Source organism: Epinephelus lanceolatus, chromosome 16 (assembly GCF_041903045.1).
Source record: "Epinephelus lanceolatus isolate andai-2023 chromosome 16, ASM4190304v1, whole genome shotgun sequence".
Taxonomy (NCBI): domain Eukaryota; kingdom Metazoa; phylum Chordata; class Actinopteri; order Perciformes; family Serranidae; genus Epinephelus; species Epinephelus lanceolatus.
In genome coordinates, this window is record NC_135749.1 from 17,538,231 (window position 1) to 17,563,190 (window position 24,960).

Here is a 24,960-nt window from a genome sequence, read left to right on the forward strand (position 1 = left end):
CACTTTCCCATAAACAACCTAATAAAGACCATCCATAGTTTGGGGGGATCTTTGTCAAAAGTACCGAAGCAAGACCAAATCAAATAGCCTCAGGGGGAATCCTGAGACAAACATATGGACTGTATACTTTTGATGTATTGTTCTCTGCTGTGTAGACTAATATTTCAACATTACACACTTTCCCACTATATATTACGCCTGCTACTGGAAAGCATTCCCTGAGGGGAGACATTATTTCGGTTGTCTGTGATGCTGAATTTGCTCCGATGTAAAGAGTCAGAGGACTTTAAATAAATGATTGATGTTTCTCAACAGTCTGAATCTCATCCTGTAATGCAATGGCCACATCCCTCCTTTTCAAATCCAAGCACTCTGCTCTCATACTTTGAGCAGAGTGCTTTAGTGCTGCCATCTTCTGGTGGCCTTCCAGTACAGCTGCAAACATCACACTAACATTCGAGGACCAGTTTTATTGAATGTGTCAAATTACAGTCATGAGAAATTTAAATAATACCAATATCCCTTTACAGACACACCGTTACTTCCTCTTTGCTATCATCATGATTACTCCCAAAATATCCATATTGCAAGAATATGACTTTTAGGAGACATGTCTAGCAGACCGTCAAAGGCCTCTGGGAGCAGCATCCAACGTCATCTCTTCAGTAGATCAGTCAGCACCGCCTTCTGGTTGCCCTTAATTCAAAGTGGCATTGTCCTCCTTTTTTTTTTTTTTTTTTTTTTTTTTAAAAACAAACTGTCTGTCTCCCTCTAGCGTGGGCCGGTTCCTCTCCTGCATTCACACATTCTATAGGCACATATGTAGAAAATACCTGCAAGACAGACACAGTGTATTAGGTGATGGATAACAGATTACATTTGGCAGTCTACTAGCAGTTGTTAAAGGTCCAGTGTGTAGGATTTAGCTGCATCTAACAGTGAGGTTGCAGAAATTAAACTTCTCCAATGTGCCAAGAGCGCAGGAGAACTACAGAGGCCGATGTGAAAACGTGAATGGCCCCATCTAGAGTTGAGGTTTGATTTGTCCATTCTGGGCTACTGTAGAAATAATATGGCAGACTCATTGGGGAGTGGCACAGTGGTGTGGTGGTTAGCACTCTCGCCTGACAGCAAGAGGGTTGCCGGTTCGATCCCGGGCGTGGGAGCTCTTCTGTGCGGAGTTTGCATGTTCTCCCCGTGTCAGCGTGGGTTCTCTCCGGGCACTCCGGCTTCCTCCCACAGTCCAAAGACATGCAGATTGGGGTTAATTGATAACTCTAAATTGTCCGTAGGTGTGAATGGTTGTCTGTCTCTATGTGTCAGCCCTACGATAGTCTGGTGACCTGTCCAGGGTGTACCCCACCTCTCGCCCAATGTCAGCTGGGATAGGCTCCAGCCCCCCCGTGACCCTCAAGAGGATGAATGAACGAATGAATGAACTCATTGGGGAAAGAGCCCGCTTCTTATGTAGATATAAGTAGCTCATTCTAAGGTATCAAAAACCCAATGATTCTTATTTTCAAGTGATTTTTCACCAAAGAAAACATACTTATTATATCATATTCAATTTCTGCTAATATATCCCTCACACTGGACCTTTAAACAATCTGGCTGTGAATATTTATTAAGATTGTATTCATACAATATCAGTGGGACTAGATATGATGTCAAAATGTGTAGCAAAAAAAGAAAAGCAAAAGCAAAAAATATTTGATGGTACCTTCTGTGGTTATTGCTTATTCTGAGCTCTCTCACAACTTTGAGTAATAATGATAATAATAAATGTCTGGCCAAAGATTGCCCCCTGGCCCTTGTCTTTTCTCACCTGCAAAGAAGTTCATGAGCATGGCCACCCAGCCCAGTATGTATGACCAGGAGAAGCGCCAGTCACCGAAGCGCCTCCCCAGGAAGTTGACCGTCACTCCAGTATAAATGGCCATACCCAGCAGAACAAAGAAAGCTAAGAGGGGAAAAGGGAGTTATATTCTAGTTATTATTAAGCTAAGTGTGTGTGTGTGTGTGTGTGTGTGTGTGTGTGTGTGTGTGAATTCAGGAATAACAAGACTCACTGGAGACGAAAAACATGATTCCTGCAGCAAAGGAGCGGTTGAACCTTTCAAAGGAGGAGAAGTGAGAGAAGGACATGATGCCAGCGATGATGCCTGCGAAGCATGACATCCCTGAAAGGATCATGAAGGCCCTGGTGGCATTCCAGTACGCTGGAAGGAAACAGGTAGAAATCAATATCAATCAAATACGCCATCCTCGTAAACCTCTTTATATCGTCTATAGTCTATTTATATATATAGTCCCCTTTAATTCCAAATAACAGATGCACAAGACTGAGCAGGATGTGGCATCAAATAACATTTGTCACACTTGAAATAAAAAGGCATGTCTCTTGCATTAGCTGCAAAGGCAGATCATGAAACAGTGGGCCCCTGGGCACAGATTAAGAGGGCCCCTCCACATGGGAGCCTTCTTTTTGAGGTACTTTGTGTCTTATTTGTCATTTTGTGTCTCCTCATGGTTGTTTTGCCTGTTTCTGTAGTTATTTTCTGTCTCTTTACAATCCTCCTACATCTCTTTGTGGTCATTTTGAGTCTCCCCTTGGTCCTAAAATGTTAATTTCAGAGACATTTTGCAAGTGATGGCCCCCTGACACTTTGGGCCCTTGGGCCTGTGTGCAGTAGGCCCGCTCAGTAATCCATCCATGACTAGTTGGTGCTCAAATATATAGGGACTTTGAAATTGTAGGCCGGGGTCTCTGAGTGTCCTTACCTATGCTGTCAGTCTGCATGTAGCACTTGTTGGACATGCAGTACCTCCACAGACCCTGGTGGGCATAGTTTCCAGAGAGGCGATACTGCATCCAGTAGTCCGTTGCAGTGGAGACCACCAACAGGATATTACCAACAATAGCACAGAACAGGCCCCCTCCCATAAAGCTGTACATCTTGAGCTGAGATAATGGGGCCGCTGCAGAGCAACTGTGATGTAGTGAGGAAAAATGGAAGTTAATACTGCACACACATGTTCACGTACTTACAGTGTGACAAAGTCAAAGACATTTCACACTTAACATACACACATACTGTTTCAAGTCCTGCAGCTTAAGAGGATGGATATATAATAGCTAAAATTAACACACTGAAATATGTTCACGACATTGCATTACTTGTACAATAACATCTTTAAAAATGTATTAGTACTCATACAAAGTCTGCCAACAGTTCACAAAGTATCCATCAAGAAATGGTTGTGACAGTGAAATCAGTTCAGTGAAATTAAATACTTGACTTGGAGCTCCGATTGAAAACCACATATACTGCCAGCCAATCATAAACATAACGACAACCACTTATTAATGAAACAAACAACAACGAATAGTTGCTTGAACCCCTGATTTGTAAGTAACACACTCTTTAAATCAAACATATTTACCTCTTCTTTAGTGGAAACATCACTATTAGTTGAGCAGATGCAAAGTAAGACCACTGTAAAAGCTTTGATGTTACGGTTTGTCGTTGTTCCCCTTCCCTATCCTCCTGTCACACCAGTGTTTGTTCAGCAGTAATGAGGTTTTATCTGACTCTGCCAGCCTCTTTCCAATCACAGTCATCATAAGCTACAATGTATTGCACTAGGATACACACAAAAAACACCCAGAAATCTGATCCCTTACCTTGTTTCTGGAAATGCACCCTCTCTACTGCCCACCTTTCAGAGGTAGAGATAGAAACGAGTGGAGGGGGAAAGAGAGAGAAAGAGAAAGAGAGCTGTTGCTCACTTGGGGGGAAAGAGAGAGAGTCACAGACAATACTACAACCAAAAAGTTGTCCCCTGGTTTTTCTGTTGATGAAAGCAAAATCCTTTGCAGCAGTCTGTCTCCCTGTGTGGGATGCACTTGAATGAGACACTGTAGGGGCCACGGTGCATGTGACCCCGTACATTTGACTGTGTGTGTCTATGCTGGGTTTGTGGGGCCTTGGAAAAGGGGTGGTGGTGGTCCATGTTTCTTTTTGGGGATTTTTTGTTTGTTTGTAAATGGTGTGCTCTAGAACTGGGGATATGCATAGGTATGCAGGACTGTGTGTGTCAATGCAATATGCTGAAACACGCTTTTCTTTCAGTGCTGTCACACTGCGGCGGTGTGGAGGGACACATATAGAGGGAGCACTCTATACACGCAGTGTCTCTCTGCCACTACTATAGGATTGTCTTAACTAAGATCAAATATATGTTTTATTTGCTGAGCAACACCTTAAAGGAATACTGCACTCAATTGATCATATGTAACTCCCCGTGTTACTTTGAATTGTGAAGAAAGTTTGTTTTTCTCGCATGCCTTATGGAAAACAGCGAACATATTGACTCATCAATTGATTGGGGTCTGTATTAAACAACAGCAACACTACATCAAACATGTGTTTACAGACTCTCACACAACTCATTCAGTAAAAACCAAGTCTCATTTCTCCAGTCATATGCTCATGAATCCTGCTTAAACCGTACTTTTTAAAACTGAACTGAAAGTGAAACATATCTGCGCTCTCTTCAAAGCCAGATTCAAATACTAAGGTTTTGAAGCAGAAATGCAAGTGATGGGAAATACTGAGCATATGGCGGGATAAATGAGACTTGGAGTATACTGCAAAAGTTGTGAGAGAGTTTGATAACAGATGTTCTGATATGGTTTTCTTTGGTAAATGTCAATCACTCAATAAATCAATATGTTCACTGTTTTTCATGGAGGTATGTATGTTTTCTTGATGACTAATTGATATACAAATGGTCATTTTGTGGCTGAAGAAAAAAGTGAACATTTTCATCAACTAATGTGACTCACAAAAAAACCCAAAGTATACATATTGCTCTCTCTTAAGCTGACACACTCTTTCCAGGAGGCAATCACAAAAAGTAAACTGTTCAGGTCATGTATTTCATAGACAAACATACAATCCATAACATACTATGTACATAATGTTCAAACAGGTTGTGAGTAATGTGAGAGATTGTAGGAGATTCTGTTTGTCTGCATGTGTCTGAGTGTGTGTGTGAGCACGAGACAGAGCATGGTTCAGTCTCAGTCTGTGAAAAGAAATAAACAAGAAAGGGCAGTTATGGTAAGCAGTGAATGGCCCCCACTGAGGAGGCACTTGAGCAAGGCACCTAAGGTCCAGCTGCTCTGGTGAAGGCACTGTTGGCCAACCAATGAGACTGTAGTAGTTCTGTATGCATGGAGGGCCTTTTTTTTAGAGAAGCTTCTCTGGATAAACTGTTTAAAAATGTAAATGTCAGACAAGTGTGTTCATAATAAACTGTTGCTGGCACTCCTGGCTGGAGCCCAGGGCAACAGAGGAGTGGGAGTCCCATCAGATGACTCCTGACTGAACAGGTCAGCATTGGTCAGACAGGCTAACATTATTATTTCCAAGTTCTCATTGTATTGTGGTACAAAATGTTTAATAGGGTATAAGACCAGCTTTTGGCTCCCCTGAGACTCTGGCCAGCTCTTACAGCAGTGCCCTTACGACCTTACGAAGGAGCCTGAGCATTAGGGATCCTACGGACATATTCACACATATTCATAACTAAAGAAACACAACCCAGGGTCGTCTAACAAAAAAGCCATTCCCATCTGTGGTTAACACACTGTATTGTAATTAACTGGTTGATCAAAACTAGAAATTAAGTCTGACATTTCCAAACAGATGCAGACACAAAATTATGTTAATACTCGCCACAGAGCAATTCAGTATGTTGTGAAGTGATGATGACCTTAGAGAGGTCAGTTCTCCTCAGATTCAATAACAGTTGTGAGTGTGGAAATAACAGATCAACACCATATGCACTGTAGTTAGAAAACAACTCACACTTGTAGCTCCTGGGTTTATTGGATATTCAACTGGTGCAACTTTAAACACAAATATGAGCAAAACTTAGTGTGAACATGTGCTCTAATTCCTGACTGCTGGGGGATATATATACGATTTTTAATTGATTTTGAATTATTTTATTTTAAGCAAAAACTAAATAGTAAAGGAACAGTATTATACCAACATGACCCTTTCATGTCATACTTTTTATTTTATTTCATTTTATTTTAAACTAACTCTATGTGATGTCTTTTTCTGTATTTACTGCATATTTTTTTATTCATTTATATGTGTACGATACTACTGACTGCACAACAAATTGCCCCTCAGGGATAATAAAGATATCCTGAGCATAAACTGTCGTATGAAAATTGCCAGTTATCATATGGTTTGCTTATCAACAGTATGGAAAACAAAAATGCAAATGGATAAAAAAAAAAAAAAATCTCATCTGCATGTGCACGTCTGCTTTATTCCTGCACTCCATCTCAGACTTTTACACAGACTTTTAAATCAAGAGGTTTTTTTAACTTAAAAAAAAAAAATCTGTTTTCATTCCTTTATGGGTCATTGTAACTGATGATAATTACTGTCTGATATCATATACCGTGATACAGTGAAACTGTGACATTTTCTAAGATGGTTATTATAAAATTGTCATACTGTTGCAACCCTATTGACCAATTAGATATGTCATTTTTTTTCCCTGTTAAAGGTTTTTCTCGGAGGAGGGTTCATACTAATCCAAATCGAGGAAGGTTTACACCTCTGCACAGAGTGTAAAGCCCCTTGAGGCACATTTGTGATGTGTGATAATATATCACAAATCTCTAAAAATAAGATTATTTGACATGATTTGACCACTTTACTTTGATGCTGGAACTTATGATTATTTTCATAATAGATTAATGTGTCAATTACATATTTTTGACTAAGTAATCATTTAGTAAGTTCTGGAAATGTCAATCATTGTATATGCAAGAACAATATTCAGCTCTTTCTGAGACATTGAAATAGGAACAAGCAGCAAATTGTCACAGTTGATTCATGTTGAATAGAATAAATATTTGGACAACTTTCCTGACACAGGACAACAACCATCTTTGGAAACAAGTTCTAACAGGCAGCTTCTTTATCAAACACTACATAAACCTGTATGAACAACAGAAAAAGCATATTTTCAGTGTAGTGACCGAGACAACCAGGCAGACGTGAACTCCTGAGATTCGTTCTGGAAAGAGGTTTGACCTTTTATGACCCGGAAGCTGACGCCAGACCCGAGCTGTTCCATCGGCGGAGTAAAGATGGCTGACCAAGGCGCCGCAGATCCTGGTAATAACAACAATAATAAACCTGAAGAATCGGAGGGAACTATTATTAAGGTCACAGTAAAAACCCCTAAAGACAAAGAAGAAATCGCCATCGCAGAAGATGCCTCTGTCACTCAGGTTTGTCGATTTCGCCGGTGGGGAGCTCTAACGTCATGCCCCTGCCCACAACTTCAGCTAGGAAGCTAGTTAGCCGTGTTAGCATTTGTCGTCACTCTTACCGGCTAACTGATAGTGTGTGAAATTGAAGAGGCTGTGTGTAATGAAACTGATACAGCTTGGGTCAACAACCGTTTGGCGTTATTAACGCCGTTAACATCAAATAGAGGGATATAGCCACGTTAACGTATGAAATGGCTAACCGGCTAGCCGGCTAACGGTAACAGTTAGCTAGTTAGCTAACTCAGCTCGCGAGCTAAGCCAACGTTAGCTAACGGTAGCCAAACAAGTGTCAGCTGACGGGCTCCGCTGAAGCAGTAATGGCCTGATAGAACCATGGAAGTGGTTTGGATGGAGGATATGATGAATCGCTTTCATTTCCTATTTCAGCTCAATAGCTTTAGAGATGCTAAAGCCTTGTATCAGTCTAGAACATTCTCACTGCTGCTACTGAGTCATTCAGCTTTCTAGGGAATATACAGTACTCTCAGAGCCCCTGTTGGCTTGGCGACGTGCTACAGAGAAACCATAATGCCACCTATGTCGCCAGAGTAGTCTCTCCAGCTTTGTTGTCGAGCAATTGTGACTACTATGTGGTCTTAAGTAGCCATTTTTGTCTGGCTGTGTGTGTTGAAAGGTTATAGCACAGTAACACGTGTTTCATGCTTAAACACTGGACTTAGATCCAAGGTTACGGTCTCATCCACATGTGGCATTATATTTGATATACACACTGGGAATTCTTGAATACATATACACTTAACGTGACATTACACTGGTTTGAAATCATCAAAGCTGATAACTAATATAATAGCAGCATTTTTTCTTCTTTATTCTTAACTTGAATCATCAGAAGCTACCACAAAGAGATTTTCCATGCCTGCACACTAAAAATAATAATAAAACAATATGTTATTTAAAACCCCATAACATCAATAGAACAAGAAAGATGAAAGGGCAGACCATAAAGTCATAAACAGTGAGATTCATCCACTTTTCTTTTAGTTATTTTGAAAGATTTTGTACTTTTGATACTGTGTGGTTTGGTGGTTGTGTCTCATCTGTTTCAGCAATCAGAATTCATATCCTACTTAAATGTTTAAAATTGATTGTGTGGCCATATCTGCACTACATGTAGCTGATTGGAGTGTTAAGACAAGATAGCTCTTATTTGCAGTGTAAATGAAAGATGTAACAAGAGAGCAGCTTCCTTCAGGATAAATGCATTTTCTGTGCAAATTATGCTCTGCATAGTAGTCAGAGTAACTGTGATTTGCAGATTTGGAGTATTTAGACCACTGCTAATAGGATAAGTACAGAGGACTTTCTTGGAAATTGGAATTTAAGGCCTGAGGGTTGCAAAAGAACAGAAACACATTCAAGTAGCTCTACTAAGGTGTAACCATCTTATTCTTGATATTATCTGTTTTAATTTCCTGTGTCTCTCTCACCTTCTGTCGCTCTTGTCTCATTTTCAATCTAATCTCTATTCATTTCTTGCTGTCTTTTAGTTTAAAGAAGAGATCTCGAGGCGGTTCAAAGCCAAACAGGACCAGTTGGTTCTGATTTTTGCAGGGAAGATCTTGAAGGATGGCGACAGCCTCAGCCAACACGGCATCAAGGATGGGCTAACGGTTCACCTGGTCATAAAGACAGCACACAAGTAAGGCTACATTATTATATAATCCATGTTGGTATAAAAGATCATTTTGTAGCAGGCCTATAGGATCTTGCAATACAATCTTGGTGTGGAATTCAGTGAGCTGCAGTTCTTGTTGCATTTATGTATAACTTAATGTCCAGACACAGTCAGATTACATACGTACTGAATTTCTCTACAAATTGTCTCTGTAGGGCAGGAGATGGCGGTAGCACCTCGGCCTCTAGCTCAACCTCCACTCAAGCAGGCAATACCTCCACCTCTAGTCCAGGTACCAACCCCTCCTCCACAGCAGGATCTACTGGGACTGCCGCACCATCCACACAGACACCCAACATTCTAAGTGAGTCCACCTGTGTGTAACTATTTACATTCATTAGTTAACTTAGAATAGTAATGTGTGTAACCAACGCCCACCCATCTGACCTCCCTCAGCTGGCTTTGGTGACCTGGCCGGTTTGGCTGGAATGGGCATGGGCTCGGCCAACTTCATGGAGCTGCAGCAGCAGATGCAGAGGCAGCTCATGTCCAACCCAGAGATGCTTTCTCAGATCATGGAGAACCCTTTGGTGCAGAACATGATGTCCAACCCAGACCTGATGAGACAGATGATCATGGCCAACCCTCAGATGCAACAGCTGATGGAACGCAACCCTGAGATCTCCCACATGCTCAACAACCCTGAGCTCATGAGACAGGTAAAGGACATGCAGAGGGGCTAAATGGCACTCAGATAGTTTGCACAGGCACAACTACAGAAGGTTTCCACTGTATTTTGTTTTTCTGTATATTCAGTGTTTTACTTTCTCTATTTAGAATGAACTTTAACTGACTTGACCCCACTCTCCCTTTATCTCAACTCCCAGACCATGGAGCTGGCCAGGAACCCAGCCATGATGCAGGAAATGATGCGGAACCAGGACAGAGCTCTGAGCAACTTGGAGAGCATCCCAGGAGGTTACAATGCCTTGCGGAGGATGTACACAGACATCCAGGAACCCATGTTTAGTGCTGCCAGGGAACAGGTATCTGGGAGGAATGTTTACTTATCAAATCCTTGTTTGTTTGCACTGTGTTAATCCTTCCCAGCATTTGTTTTCATACATTCTGTAACCTTTGTCTGGTTTTTACTCGCCTGTGTAGCTATATTTTGACTTTTTGTGTGTTCAAATCTGTCCAATTTCTTTCTCTGTAGTTTGGTAGCAACCCATTCTCAGCTCTAGGTGGGAATTCTGAGTCTGGTGCCCAACCATCACGAACAGAAAACCGAGAACCCCTGCCCAATCCATGGGGGCCACCAAATTCTTCTAACCCTTCTGAGAGTGGAGGGGCCACCACAGGAACCTCTAGCACCACTGGGGGCACCACCCCCAGTGTGTCCAACCCTCTTGGCATCAATCCTGGCAGTCTGGGCAATGGTAATACGGAGCAGGCTATGATTCTTAATACACCTGCATGCATTTATTTACTTAGCTGAATACACATTTGCGTTGTCATAAATATCGATTAATGGGTACATATTGATTCTGAATATTTGAAACAGTTTCAGTACTTATTCAAACCCGCACAAGCTGTGTGTTCTTGCTCTCTCTTTATGTTTACTACAGTTCTCTGCTACTAACCAAGAAAAAAAAGTAGTCGCTGATATGTTATAGCCTTGTGTTTATTTTTTAATAAATTTCAAATGTCATGTCCTAAATGTCAATATCCCCCCTGTGGTAAATGGCATCAGATATTGATTTTTTGTCAAAGTATTATATCGAAGTAGAAACACCAGTATGGTGACAACACTAATACACATATATAACTAAACTCCTTTCTTTTTGTGCGTTGCAGGGATGTTCAACAGCCCGGGCATGCAGAGTTTACTCCAGCAGATCTCGGAAAACCCTCAGCTGATGCAGAACATGCTGTCTGCTCCTTACATGCGCAGTATGATGCAGTCACTGGCTCAGAACCCAGAGTTGGCCTCCCAGGTATGTAATAGAAAGACGTGTGCCCACAAACACACGTACTGTACATACACACCCATCACTCATAAAACACCCACAGCCACAGATCATATTACAGTGCACATTCTGGTTATTTAGATTCAAAGCTTGTTTAAGAAGTCTTTGTTATTCAGATTGTGTTCCACATATAATCGATTGATTATGTTGAACTCTGCAGTTTATAATGAATTGTAAATAGTAGAATCTAGTGAGGCCTGTTGTGCATTAGGCCAATAAGCCCAGCTATTTAGTTCTCACTCAGCAGAGGGGATTGTCTGTTAAGCTTATTTGCATTTGCAGCAAATTGTAAGAAAGAATAAACAACACAGCTCTGACTTATTTAGTTCTAACAAACAATGCTGATTGTACGGCAGTCCAGAAAACCTTACACTGGAGTGTTGAACAAATGGTGACAGAAAACTGAGAGACTCAAGCTTTTATTTCTGTTTTCAACATTTTGCCTGTGCTTAAGCAAATATATTGTACACATCAACTCTAGTGAGTGAGCATCATATTCAAATGTGGAATGACACATTCATTACCTTGACTGTCCTTCTGTCTTTTTTTTTACCAGGTGTTGATGAATAACCCTTTGTTTGCTGGAAACCCACAGCTGCAGGAACAGTTCAGATCTCAGTTGCCCATCTTTCTGCAGCAGGTACCACACATATCTCAGTCCGATAATCCAGTCATAGATTGTTTTGTTTTTTTTGTTTTTTTGTCCAATAAGACATGAAGACAGTCCTCATGGTGTGATAGGTACATGATAGGTACAGATTGGCCTATAGGGGGCAGTACACTACAACAAGGGGATGTGAAGGTGATCACAGACATGTATCTGCACATGCTGAACATTTTTGTCTCTAGGATTGTGGGTATCTATTATACATTTTTGGCTACTAGATTAGATTTCTTTTTGATAAGCCACTAGTCATTTTCTCAGAAACTCAAGGTCAGAATTCCAGACATTTGATCAGTACATCGCTTAGATGTTCCTTTTTTAACACTTTATAGTACAGTGAATTAGATCAGATTTTATCGATTCCACACTGGGGAAAATTTGTTTTATCATTTTTCTTTTACAGCAGCTCAAGAGTCAGAAGTAAGAGAAAAAAATGATAAAAGTTATTGAGTGTCCGCAATTTGAAGTTGCACAGGATAAATGTAATAAACACATGGTATATAGTATTTTTTTTACTGTAAAAATATATAAATATTGTTGCACAGCAAGTGGTAAAATATTGCACACTTGGAAACTGCACAGGATTGTGAAAGAGTATAAATATGAAAAGATATGTATAAGAATATGCATATGTGTATGTATACAGGCTGAAATATTAATTATATAATGATAGATATAAGAATAATCCCACAGTGTAAGTACGTGTATGTGTAATGTGTTAGGTTTCTCACAAATATTATATTTTACAAGAAATGAATTGCTAATCGGTTGATCGGTTGGTTAATTAAATGCTGCAACTTATGTTCGTCTTCAGATGCAGAACCCAGAAGCCCTGTCAGTGATGACCAATCCCCGGGCCATGCAGGCTCTAATGCAGATCCAACAGGGTCTACAGACACTGCAGACAGAAGCACCAGGCCTCATGCCCAGGTATGCTTTCACAGACAGATACACACATTTTGCTTTACTTGGTAGATTTTATTCCCAACCTTTCTGTTTTCTCTTTTGGCCTAGTTTGATGTCAGGTGGTATTCCTGGTGGGATTCCCGGTGCAATTCCTGGAGGAATAGCTGGTGGAATTCCTGGCATACCCACAGGTGGGGGCATGCCCGCAGAGAACCCGGCCTCCTCACCCAGCAGTGCGGGAACAAATGCTGCCCAGCAGCAGCTGATGCAACAGATGCTCCAGATGTTTGCGGGAGGAGGCGGAGGAAGTGCAACGGTACACACAAACGCGCATGCACTGATACATCATCTTTCACATCTGTATGATTTTTTTTTTCTGAAGTTCCATTAATTTGTCCCCCGTGTAGACCCAGACCCCAGAGGTGCGGTTCCAGTCCCAGCTGGATCAGCTGAGCGCCATGGGCTTCATCAACCGCGAGGCCAACCTGCAGGCCCTCATTGCTACTGGAGGAGACATCAATGCCGCTATTGAGAGACTGCTGGGCTCACAGCCCTCGTAAAGACATACAGTACATACTGACACACAGACACGTGCATACACACATACACACCTAACTCATAAACACACCCAGCATCTACAGAGAACCAAGAGAAATTTAAGTGTATTGTCCCAAACTTTGCTGAAGAAACTTGGGCAGGATCTGTAAGACCCTCATTCTACATCTGTTCTCAGATCATTCCCTAGTCCCCATACTTTTTTGGCACCATCCAATCAGATCTCTGTCCCAGAGTGCTGCTGTAGAGCCGGACTGAACCACTCTCACCGTGAGGGGTGTTCTGGTGCAGAGAAAAGAGTGAGAACCTCTCCTGAAAAGGGACACCCAACCATTTCTTCATTCATTGTTTTCTTCACATAAAACTGGAGTCGAGTGTTGCAGACAAACATTTACATAAAACACATTAAACCCGTGTGATGTGATTGGCTGTTGGCTTTGTGTCACACATGGCCATTGTGAAGCAGTTTGTTAGCATTTAACTGGCAAATCAATACATGAACATTCTCTGGTCCACAGACAGTAATCATCAACAAGAAGACATCTTGTCCACACAGGCGCTCAACCCCAGTCCCTTCCTCTTCCCCCATTCTCGAGATTCTACATTAATAGCTGTTTCTGCCCGACAACTTTCACTATTTATTGCAAGCGCTTTAAGAAAATGACGCCCTCCACACTTCCCTTAACTTGTAATTTGTCATTCCAGATAAAAGTGCCCACTCACAGGTGCACAGTGTCTTTTCCTTCTGAGGCACCACTGCTGTGCCTTCTGCCCTTCCCTGCCCTATAACAGCATTCGTCTGCAAATGACACCCCCCATTCAGTGGGTTAATTAGAAACCCCCAATAAATTCCACACAGCATCATCCAGGACTGTAACCATAATCAAACAACGCGTCGTAGCAGCTCCGAGGCAGAGGATGCTGTTAGAATGAATATGAATGAAACAAACAAGCTTTCCTTTCATTTTAATCTGATTCTTCTTCTTTTTTTTATCATATTTTTCTTTTTTTGAGGTGCAGTTAGTACCTAGAGATAATTTTGATTTGTCTCAAACGTGGAAATTAAGTGAGTAAAAATTAAGTGAATAAATATTGGAAAGGCTTTACAAACAATAATGGTATGGTGGCACCATACGTTATAAAATCAAGTTCTAGGTTGTCTTTTTTTTTTTTTTTTTTTTTTTTCTTTTGAAAATCTCAGCATTGTAGTTGTGGTAACCTTGGCAACTGCTTCTATAGCTTTGCTTTGTCTGTTGACCTCAGCTGAAAAAAAAAATCCATCTCACAATTGAACATGTTGAAACTAACTTTTAACAGTACTGTACTAAAAAAGAATAAAACATGGTCAAAAACAGTCGACGCCCTGTGTCAGGTGATTATAGCCTTGTGATGGTGCAAGATGGCACCTGTCGCTTTCCAGTCATTAACATTTTCTGGCCTTGAGGTTCATGAAGATTAATTGAATTATGATCTGCTTCTGTTGTTAATCAAGAAAATGTAACATCTTGAAATGTAAGATTAAATGATGTGTTTTATGGGAACAAATGGTCATTTTGAAAAGTACGTAAGGCACAGTTGTTTGGTCCAAGTATTAGGGATGTCCCGATGACATTTTTTTTTTGCATCCGATCCGATACTGAGTCCTTTATTTTGAAACCGAGTCCGATACCGAGTCCGATCCGATACTTTGCAAAGCATTAAAAAAGAAACAAAAAGAATTATAAATATAATAATAATAAATTTATTTGGTATTAATCAAAGGTAATTTTGGAGAACATGCAAACACGTGAACTTTGTCTAAAGGGGAGCATAAAATAGTTTTAAACACTAATAAATAAATATTTACTTTTCATGCCTACACACCGGCGACAGCTATAGCTTAAGGCACTATGTTTTTGGGTTGTCCGTCCATTCGACACATTCTCATGACTGTGATACCTCATGAATACCTTGAGGGAATTTCCTTTTAAATTTGGCACAAACATCCACTTGGACTCGAGGATGAACTGAAAGGTCAAGGTCACTGTGACCTCACTAAACACCTTTTTGGCCATAACCTAAGAATTCATATGCTAATCATGACAAAATTCAACACAAATATCTGATAGGGTAAAATGATCAAGTGAAGATACTTATTTCCAAAAGGTCAAAGGTCACCTTCACAGTGGCATCATAATATTCTTCAAAAACACTTTGCAGTCCATTATTGAATGTCATATCTCAGGAACAGAAGGGAAGACATTCGGTCAGATGCTGAATTGGTGACACTAATTCTGTTTTTCTGGGATTAATATGTGTGCGAAGCACCCGTGTTTTAGAATTTGCAGCGCTTCTGCAGCAACATCCATATGTGGAGTATTTTCTACAGTCATGGCTGCATATGAGTCTGAGACATGGATGTAAACTGTAACTTGACTGGTTGGCAGAGTCATACAACGGTGAGGTGGTAATTCTCGTTTTTAAATCGGCTTGGCGTTCAGGGAGTTCCTTTGGAAATCAACCAACTAAACATCTGCCTTTCCATATGGTGTGTCTTCACTATAGTTGGTACCAAATTGCGTATTTCCTGTCAGGAATCTTTCTAAAACATTAAGATAACTATGTATGGACCTATTTAATAAAGTGTAACCCAATTGTACATTTAAGAACATTACAGTCAGAATAACCATCGCCAGAAAATACTATGTAGCCTCAATGTTTTCAGCCTGCGTTCCTTTAATTATTATCTGAACAATCAAAATCAGATATAAAAAATTAGCACGACAGGCCAAATCAAATCTCTGCTCACATCCCTGCAGGCATCAGACAGGTGGCAAAATGGCGTTCTGGTACACAGATCCACCTGTTAGGAGCGGCTGATTGTCATACAAATGGAAGGATGGGTGGAGTCTGTTACTGCAAGTGGTTCTACCTGTTCCACCTGCTCTCCACCCCCCCCAGCCCTCCCTCGGGTGTCAGCTAATGAGGGATCGACAGGCCACAGGACTCTTTCCTGCCTGTCCTTCTGTCCTATGCAGAGCTACCCCTATCAGATCAAGAAGGACACGGGTGGGAGCAGCTGAACCTGTTCTCTTTTCCACCTTCACTCTCTCTCTCCACACTGGAGATGGAGAAAGAGGAGTGAGGCTGTGTTTTTTTTTCTTTGGCCTGTTTTTTCTAACTCTTCTCTACTTTGTTGGGGACAAATATTGAAAGTGGCTTCAGGATATTTACCAAGTGAAAGAGGGAAGCCTTCACCACTTAATGCAGCATGGGGTCTGATGAGTCGTACAATTTTGTCTTCAAAGGTGAGTCATGTTTGCTCGAGCTGTGATTGTAACAGAGTAGCTAAAACAGTGTAGAGTGTGTAGACGTTGAAGCTGTCAGGTGGTTGTAGCTGCCTGCTCCAATTTCCGATGAAGTGGGGAAAGGAGGAAAAGGAGGAAGTGATGGCTTTCTTTTTGTTTGTTTTGCTGTAATGTGTTTGACCTTTGACCCATAAAAGAAACCTCCAAGATTCCCTGCTTCACTAAAAGACTGTTATGTGCTTTTTGTGATTATTTCCTTGACTGACACACAGTATCCCACCTATGATTCTTCATTCCATTCATTCCAAAGTAAAGTCAGCCACAGAGTGCCACGTTTATGTGATGTCACAGTGTCTGGTATCTCCTAAAGGTGACAGAGAGTCTACACGTGTTAGATGAGATAAAGGATGCCTCATTCATAACATAAAGTTATAGTTTTACCAATTAACAGTATTATTTTTGGACACTGTGTGTCATGAAACCAATGTGTTAATCAGTACTCACAACTAATGAATTTCAGCTTCTCCTGTGTGTGCTTGTTCAGTGGTGTTGATAGGGGAGTCTGGCGTTGGAAAGAGCAACCTTCTGTCCCGCTTCACTAAGAATGAGTTCAATCATGACACCCGCACCACCATTGGCGTTGAGTTCAGCACGCGGACTGTTCAGCTGGACAACTACACCATCAAAGCTCAAATCTGGGACACGGCAGGGCTGGAGCGCTACAGGGCTATCACCTCCGCGTGGGTACACACACACATACATACATGAGTAATAGAGACATCAACAAAAAGGTGAGAATCGTCACGTCAGCACTGGCTCACACGTGTGTCTGTTTAAGTCACACTGATTTGAGTGATGCAATTAACAGTCACATCTCCTTCAAACATTTTGCAATAACAGCTTCCAGTTTGACTAATAAGATCCAACTCACACGTTTGGTCTCCAGATAAAAGCACAAATACATCACAAAGCATGCTGCTACAAATTACTAACACTTGCTCACCAAATGTATCAAAATCAAATAGAAAATACTGGTTTGAGATCCTTTTTTTGAAGATTGATTTGCCTTTAATTGACAGGACAGAGTAGCATGAAAGGGGGAGAGAGAGAGAGAGAGAGAGAGAGAGAGAGAGAGAGGGGGAGTGACATGTGGCAAAGGGCTGCAGGCTGGAGTCGAACCAGGGCTGCTGCAGCAAGGATGAAGCCTTTCCTACGTGGGGCACCTGCTCTAACCACTAAGCCACCGACACCCCTGAGATTCTTTTATTAATTAATTTTATTTATTTTGTAATTTGAAAATACAAAAATACTTTCTGCCCAAACTGACACCACATTCCAGGCAGTGTGTAACTACGATATATATATATATGACCTTAACCCCACCACATTGTCATTCTTATTTTTTATCCTAATCTAAATTCTAATTTCTCACATCATAACTTTGAAGAGGCCGGTTGTGTTATTTTGGAGTTGGAGGGGCTGCGAATTCATGCTGTATGGCCTCTGTCAGTCAAACGCCTCATTTCCTCTGCATGGTTCAGCTCTACTCACGTTTGGTACCGAGTCCTTTTCTCTGTTTTGTTTTCTAAGGCGGATAATACTCCCTCAGCGTAGGTGGGATTCTCAGCTGATCACTATATTGAACCTGGAGGGGTGAACGCAAGCTCTTGTACTATTTTGTTACAAATTGCATCTACTGTTTTTCTGTCCATTTAAAAACAAATTACAAGTTGTAATTGAATACATATTTTAAATGCATTTAATTGACATACAGCCCATCTCTGTTGGACTCTCCCACCTGGTGGTCACAGGTATTACAGGGGAGCAGTTGGAGCACTGCTGGTCTACGACATCAGCAAGCACCTGACCTATGAGAGCGCAGATCGATGGTTGAAAGAGCTGTTCGACCACGCGGACCCTCACATCGTGGTGATGCTGGTGGGAAACAAGAGGGACCTGGAGAACCTCAGGACCGTGCCCACAGAGGAGGCCAAGGACTTTGCAGGTCAGTTAGAAACCAGTTATAACCATGTATATCTACAGGTTTCATGTGACCAAGGGAGTGAGTTTTGTGGGGCACATATGACACAGGGGGTTAAGGGTCCTCTGCCAGAAAATTTTGAGCATCAAACACTTAATTACCTGCATTCTGGGGTATTTTTAAGCATCAATTTATGGTGCAAATGAATTTATTTTGTGAAAATAAAAGTCCTCTGCTCTATCTATGTTTTTATTGGCACAAATGCAAATGTTCTAAATACTGAGGGGGATGTGTCCTCTGCGTCCCCCTGCAATCTACACCTATGCTTCATCTAACGCTCAGTACTGTAAATGATTCTCCTTGAATATTGATTATGATCTTTCCTTTCCTTCCTCTTGCCCCTTCGGACCACCCCACCCCAGAGAAGAGAGGTCTGATGTTCATGGAGACATCAGCGTTGGACTCCACCAATGTCGAACATGCTTTCAACGAAGTCCTCACAGGTATGTTCAGTCAGCGTGTCGTCAGTATGCCCTCTTTGAATGACCTACGGTGCAAACTTGGCGTCTTTGTTCCATTATTTCCAGCGATCCATACAAAGGTGACCAGCAGACAGGTGACCCGTGGCTCCATCAGTGCCGTGACCCTGTCCAGCCCCATCGGACCCAACAGCGAGGCACAGGAGGGGCGCGGCAGCTGCTGCAAGAACTCCTAACAGACTGCTGCACTGTAACAATCTGCGCTGCCGACGCTGAACCAGCATCACGCTTGACTGTTGTTCAAGCTAAAGCACGCCATCATTCACACCCAATTTGACAAGAGAGGTACCTGCTCGACCTGCAGTCAGTGTACAAACCTCTTTAAACACTAAAACTGTGCAGTATATAACTCAAAGACATACAAATATTAAGGAAAATCTATATTTTATACACTATATTTCTTGTTGTGGCTAATGGGCATGTTTTACTACTAACAGCTGTGCAATTTATCTTCTCATGTTTTTAAAGAGGCACTGTAAAGTTGTATTGCTTTTCTGAATGAATGCACTGGGATTCACTTGGAATAAATTATTTATGTTATTCTGTCTGCATGTAATTACCACACAAAGACATGAATTCATTATCTGCATTAGACACATTATCTAAACTAGATGAGGGAATAGGAGAGAGAGCTGATGTGAGATAAAGACAGCTGTGGAAGAAGAACTGTGAACCTTGACTTAAAATAGAGCAGTGATTTCCCACTCCCAACTGTGCTGTTACCAGTAAAGTCCCTGCTAAATTGTACTTAAGGAAAAGAACACGTGTTTTATTGGCAAAATATAGTCAAAGCATCATCACTCATTATAAGAATGTCCCTATTACACAATTGCATTTATCACCAGAAGGTTATTATGGATGCATTAACATGTAAGCAGTGTTTAATGTTGCGGCTGATCCAGTCGAGGCTGACATCAACTAATTGATATGCTGTTGGGTAGTTGAATGTAAAAAAGGTGCATAATATTTTATTTGTTTATCATATGTTTTGTATCTAAAATCAGAACCAGTGACTAGAGTGAATAATAATGCTAAAGATAATGATAATAACTGATAGACAGTTCAGTCAGTTGTAACTAAAAGCTGTAGATAAATAACTTAAAGAGTTGAATAAAGGTAGTGGTCACACTTCATTTGAGTATTCGTGACATTTCACCAGCTTATTGGTGAGATTCAACAATTCAACTGTTTCGCTTTGTATGTGTTTCTCTGTAGGGTACATGTGACAGTTCACTTTATATTTACTGAATAATTTTGTTGAATTTGAAATGTTTACTCAACCTGTGCTGCATAGGTAAATTGAATAGTTCAACTAAATCATTGTGAGAATTCACAAGACTTGGCTCAGATTCCAGAGTTATTTCTTATCCTGAAGTCTCCTTAAGGAATCTGATCTCGTTTGATTGCGACCGCATGCCTTTGCTGACGTCGACCCCAGCAGGATTCGAGCCCTGGACCTTCCACATGGAGGACGAGTGCTCTAACCACTACACTAGGGAGGCCCCCATGATTTGTCACATATACTCCATAGACAATGTACAATCTACAGACAGAGTGAAACAGTTGAATTGTTGAATCTCAACTAATGAGCTGTTGAAATGCTACAAATATTCCATAAACTGTCTGCAGGTGGACTATCCAAGTAGTTGCTCTCCACCCCTGAATAAAATATCTGTCACATAGAGTCAGACAGCATACAGTGGTGATTCTCAACTTCCTCTTAATGATTACTGAAGTAAAAAAAACACAATATTATGTAGAATTTTCTCTTCTGTTGTTTGGTTTTGTGAAATGCAGAATAGTTTTACTTCTTTAGACCTTCAAAAATTATTGAGATGTAACAGTCTAAGAGGAAGAAACCCTTCTAATTAAATGTCTCACATCTCATATTTAGGGGTCACACTCAAAAACAAGTGGGAACACTGTTGGGTCGAAGGTGTTGTGTCTCTCCTCAGCCTGTAGATGGCACTGCTGATGTTGCGAGTTCAAGCATCAGCGCCGTGCTGTGTTGTGCAATGCATTTGTCCGCTGGCTCATTTCCTTATTATCTCCAGTGCGACTCATACCATCATCTAATCCCACTGTTCATTCCATTAATGATCACAATATTAAGCTCATGTGGCGCTGCAGTGTTGTCGCCATGGCAGCAACCTCTGATGCCCTCTTGACAAGCTAATCAGTGTGCCCATGAAGTAGAGAATTAATTTACGCCTTTTCCACAAATAGTAAATTCATTCACCAGTGTTGTGGCTTTATTGCAGTGTGTGTATGTGTGTGTGTGTGTGTGTGTATGCAGATGATCTTCAGACTATGGATGTAATTGGACAGGCTCATATGGCACGACTGAGAGAATATAAATCTATAGCAGTGGTAGTTAATGACATTCTGGACAGATAGTGCTCTATCTCTGGCTCACAGATGTGCATAAGGAGCCTTCAATGTGGTGTGAGTGTGTGTGTGTGTGTGTGTGTGGTGTCCCCAAGCAAGACTCCTTTGCTGGAGATCATTTTGCCACAGTGAAATGACCACAAATGCTTTTATTAAGTTTCTCCTCTGAAAATATGATAGGGAAGGCTCTGCACCGGGCAGTAAATGTTTAATTATTTCCTGTGAATGAGGGTATTTTTATGAGCTGAGTAAAAGCATCTGGTGTAATAATCCACGCAGGCTGAGCCGGCTGCACAGGTTGAAAGCCTGGTCATGATATCTGTAAATCTCCCTCTGTCCTGAGGCTGGAGGTAGGGGTCGTGTTTGCAAAGATCATGAAATTAAAAAAAATATTACAAGCTCTTTGTTCTGTGTTAGGATGAGGATAGTAAGATTTTCTTCCGCTGCTTTACAGATTCTCACAAATTCCTCCTGGATCTGTGTGCGGACTGCTTTCTGACCTCGTCTGAAAGCTCTCGCAGTGGTCGGAAAGACTTGGATTTAGCACATACATGTGGTGGCTATTACCCACATGCTACTTGACATGTGTAGCCTGTAAAAAAAACTGTGTCTGAAACCAGGACTCATATATGCTAAAGTGATGAGTGGTATGGCACCTCTGACTCCAACATGGAGCTGTTCATTTTTCATTTACAAGACCTCTTCCTGTAGGGCTTTACGGGGAATCTAGTCCTCCTAGAATCTACAGTTGCAGCATCACATCTGTATGGATATTACTGTGACATTTGTGTTCTTACGACCTTTGACCCCCATGAAACACAGATCTTTTCTAAAAACCCACATTTTCCATCCATCATTGCTGTCGCCCTGCTGTTTCTCCTCCACTCTCTAATTCTTAGTTTCATAGACTCCTGATTTTTTCCGACTAGGTGTTGGGCTCCACAGAGTTGTTTCCCTGCTGTTTATTTCTGCTTCCTTCATTTGTTTGTTTACAAGTGTAATTACCAGAGACTGACACAAAATCCCATAAACTTCCGTTCACATTCACACAAGATCTCAAAAAACATCTGTACTCGCTTGTCTTTTATTTATGTTTCTCTTTGTCGCTCAGTTGCAGAATATTTCCGACACACACACACACAAAGACATATTTTGTGGTATTTTTGCACATCATTGCTGCCCTGCGATGTATTTCCATAATGTCAACTCGTCATTAGTTAAGAAAAATAGCAGCTCTGTGACAGGGCATTTTTCTGCTAATCTACTGGTTTTAAGTGGCTCATTTATTTTACATTGTGGGATATTTTCGGAACCCTGCTCCCTACCAAATTTGGAGATTCAGGGTATTCATTGGACAGCAAAGATATCTTATATCAGTACAGACTGGTACACGATGTTAGTTTAGAATAACTTCTGAGTAGAAAACTTCTTCATCATTCATTCATTTCATTTCACAGGGGGACTGGAGCCTATCCCAGCTGACATTGGGCAAGAGGCGGGGTACATCCTGGACAGGTCACCAGACTATCACAGGGCTGACACATAGAGACAGACAACCATTCACACTCACATTCACACCTACGGACGATTTAGAGTCACCAATTAACCTGCATGTCTTTGGACTGTGGGAGGAAGCCGGAGTACCTGGAGAAAACCCACACTGACATGGGGAGAACATGCAAACTCCACACAGAAGGGCTCCCCCATCCCGGGGTTCGAACTATGAACCCTCTTGCTGTGGGTGACAGTGCCAACCACTGCACCACAGTGCTGCCTAAACGGCACTGGGCAAACGCTGCTCATTGCCGTCTACCTAAAACATCAATATCAGTTTAAGCATAAACAATATTTAGAACATTTTCACCACTTTACTTTGCCAACAGCCCCTTCTGATAGGGACGTGATCGCGTTAGCTCAAAGTCACCAGACTCATTACCCAGAGTCATTTTACTTCGCAAAATACGAGTCGCTGGTCTGCTGCTGCTTCGATCAGTTAGTGTACAAGGTAGAGCACTAGATTTACAGTGATAAGGATTTTTTAGGTGGGTCTTTACAGCAGTTATGGCTAAAAATAGCAACAGAATGGACGCAGGGGACACATCCCCCTCAATAATTAAAACCGGTGCATTTGTACCCCCCCATAAAAACATGAAAGTAGCAGAGAACTTTTATTTTGACAAAATTAAAGACATTTTCACTGTAAATTGATGCAGGAAATGCATAAATTGGTGCATACAAATTCACCAGAATGCAGGATATAAAGTGTTTGATGCTAAAAAATGTCTGGCCCCCAACCCCCACCCTGTTTTATATGTGTCCCCCCAAATGTTCCATCCACACCCTTGTAAAAAGATTTTTTAAAAACACAAAGGTCTTGGACACCAGATTTGTAATTTGTTAGCATAGTGTAATAATGGGTGATGCGCCATGTGTGGGTGGAAATAATTTTGTATGTGCGTGCCTGCATCTGTGCAGACGAGCACACAAACAAAACCCAAAGTCCAAACACAAGAGTGTGTGACAGCCCACATTCCTCCATCACCCTGCATCTGTCAGTGCATGTCAGCAGAGAACACAAATTTTTAGATTTCCCCGTCAGCTGACATCATCACATAAATAGAATCAAAGTCAATGCACACTGATTACCATGGTGATGTTGTTATGGCGACCAATCAAAGGGAGAGGTGAGCTGATGGGTGGCTGTGTGTTCAGACTCTCTACTCCCCGAAATGCGCAGTGGAGAGAGAGAGAGAGAGAGAGAGAGAGCTGAGAGGTGGATTGTTGCCTGGAGGTGATTGCAGAGAAAATGTTGAGTGTGTTTATCACTCCTGCTCGAAGGCTTTAGTCTCAGCTCAGCTTGTTATGAGATTAAAAAATGCTAAAGAACAGTTTGCATGAGTGTGTGTGTGTGTGTGTGTGTGTACATTGTGTGCCCTCTTGTGTTTAGCTGTATCACCTCCCCATACACTCCAGTCAATTAACATCTTTGCAACGCTTCTAATTTAATAACAGAGCCTGTTGTGCTTGGCCATCCCCATTCAAGGCCCAGCCGGGGTCACAAGATTCCTTTCCGGTGTACAATTAAACAGGTTGCCAGCGACAAACAGAGCCGAGAGCCTCAGCACCGGTTCACTTAACATAATATTACATACCTCAGTTGCCATGACAGCTCCAGTGTTTGTGAGTGTGATGCTAAACGGCTGCAGGTGTAAAGTGATGCAGTGAACTATTATTTGAGTGCTGCTTTCAACTGAAACCTGAGAACGGAAAGTGTAAAATAGGCTCGTCATTAACATATTATCTCCCGTGTGACAGGTGAGCTTCCCGCTGAGTGTGGATGTAAGTGACGACATCTGCAGAGTAGGAGGCAGATCATGTTTTAGTCGGTGAATGGGCAACTTTTTCAGTCACAAAGTCTCTTATCCAAAGTCGTAACGCTTGACTTTTGCCTGGTTTCGTGGAGCTGCACTGACCACAAATCCACTGACCCAGAAATTTCTGACAGCCGCTCCAACATTTTTACCCACAGACACCTGGCTAAAACTAGACTGTGAAACCCTGAGCTTCCAAACATGTGAGTGTGGGAGAAACTTTTCAGCTGCTCC

The 24,960-nt window shown here is 41.5% G+C and overlaps 3 protein-coding genes across 4 annotated transcripts; 2 read left to right on the top strand and 1 right to left on the bottom strand.

Annotated features, from left to right (window-relative positions):
- Positions 1 to 455: 455 nt before the first annotated feature.
- Positions 456 to 3,919, bottom strand: LOC117263953 (lens fiber membrane intrinsic protein-like). 2 transcript variants are annotated; one of them, XM_033637701.2, is made up of 5 exons: positions 3,686 to 3,919; positions 2,782 to 2,990; positions 2,070 to 2,219; positions 1,826 to 1,960; positions 456 to 833 (listed from the first exon to the last, which is right to left on the bottom strand). In XM_033637701.2, the coding sequence occupies exons 2-5, from the start codon at positions 2,954 to 2,956 to the stop codon at positions 772 to 774; spliced, it is 522 nt and encodes a 173-aa protein (XP_033493592.1). In that variant the 5' UTR covers positions 2,957 to 2,990; positions 3,686 to 3,919; the 3' UTR covers positions 456 to 771. The 2 variants fall into 2 exon arrangements, with proteins under 2 accessions (XP_033493592.1, XP_033493591.1); XM_033637700.2 differs by lacking the exon at positions 3,686 to 3,919 and adding an exon at positions 3,445 to 3,573.
- Positions 3,920 to 7,143: 3,224 nt separating this feature from the next.
- Positions 7,144 to 14,514, top strand: LOC117264097 (ubiquilin-4-like). Its single transcript, XM_033637917.2, has 11 exons — positions 7,144 to 7,327; positions 8,878 to 9,029; positions 9,221 to 9,369; positions 9,462 to 9,724; positions 9,893 to 10,051; positions 10,222 to 10,444; positions 10,863 to 11,002; positions 11,592 to 11,675; positions 12,514 to 12,629; positions 12,714 to 12,921; positions 13,013 to 14,514. Exons 1-11 carry the CDS (start codon positions 7,184 to 7,186, stop codon positions 13,163 to 13,165), a joined length of 1,791 nt encoding a protein of 596 aa, XP_033493808.1. The 5' UTR covers positions 7,144 to 7,183; the 3' UTR covers positions 13,166 to 14,514.
- A 1,288-nt stretch (positions 14,515 to 15,802) lies between these two features.
- Positions 15,803 to 19,507, top strand: LOC117263244 (ras-related protein Rab-25-like). The gene is made up of 5 exons (XM_033636465.2): positions 15,803 to 16,447; positions 16,992 to 17,187; positions 18,259 to 18,452; positions 18,851 to 18,931; positions 19,016 to 19,507. Exons 1-5 carry the CDS (start codon positions 16,411 to 16,413, stop codon positions 19,141 to 19,143), a joined length of 636 nt encoding a protein of 211 aa, XP_033492356.1. The 5' UTR covers positions 15,803 to 16,410; the 3' UTR covers positions 19,144 to 19,507.
- The last annotated feature ends 5,453 nt before the right edge of the window (positions 19,508 to 24,960 follow it).

Coding starts and splice junctions, on each gene's coding strand:
- LOC117263244 (XM_033636465.2), top strand. CDS start 16,411: ATGGGGTCTGATGAGTCGTACAATTTTGTCTTCAAAG. Junction 17,188..18,258: donor TACAGGGCTATCACCTCCGC/GTGGGTACACAC, acceptor TGGTGGTCACAG/GTATTACAGGGGAGCAGTTG. Junction 18,932..19,015: donor TTTCAACGAAGTCCTCACAG/GTATGTTCAGTC, acceptor CATTATTTCCAG/CGATCCATACAAAGGTGACC.
- LOC117264097 (XM_033637917.2), top strand. CDS start 7,184: ATGGCTGACCAAGGCGCCGCAGATCCTGGTAATAACAACAATAATAAA. Junction 10,445..10,862: donor TCCTGGCAGTCTGGGCAATG/GTAATACGGAGC, acceptor TGTGCGTTGCAG/GGATGTTCAACAGCCCGGGC. Junction 11,676..12,513: donor TGCCCATCTTTCTGCAGCAG/GTACCACACATA, acceptor GTTCGTCTTCAG/ATGCAGAACCCAGAAGCCCT.
- LOC117263953 (XM_033637700.2), bottom strand. CDS start 3,464: ATGTTTCCACTAAAGAAGAG. Junction 2,220..2,781: donor CATGCAGACTGACAGCATAG/GTAAGGACACTC, acceptor GTTTCCTTCCAG/CGTACTGGAATGCCACCAGG. Junction 834..1,825: donor GCTCATGAACTTCTTTGCAG/GTGAGAAAAGAC, acceptor TCTGTCTTGCAG/GTATTTTCTACATATGTGCC.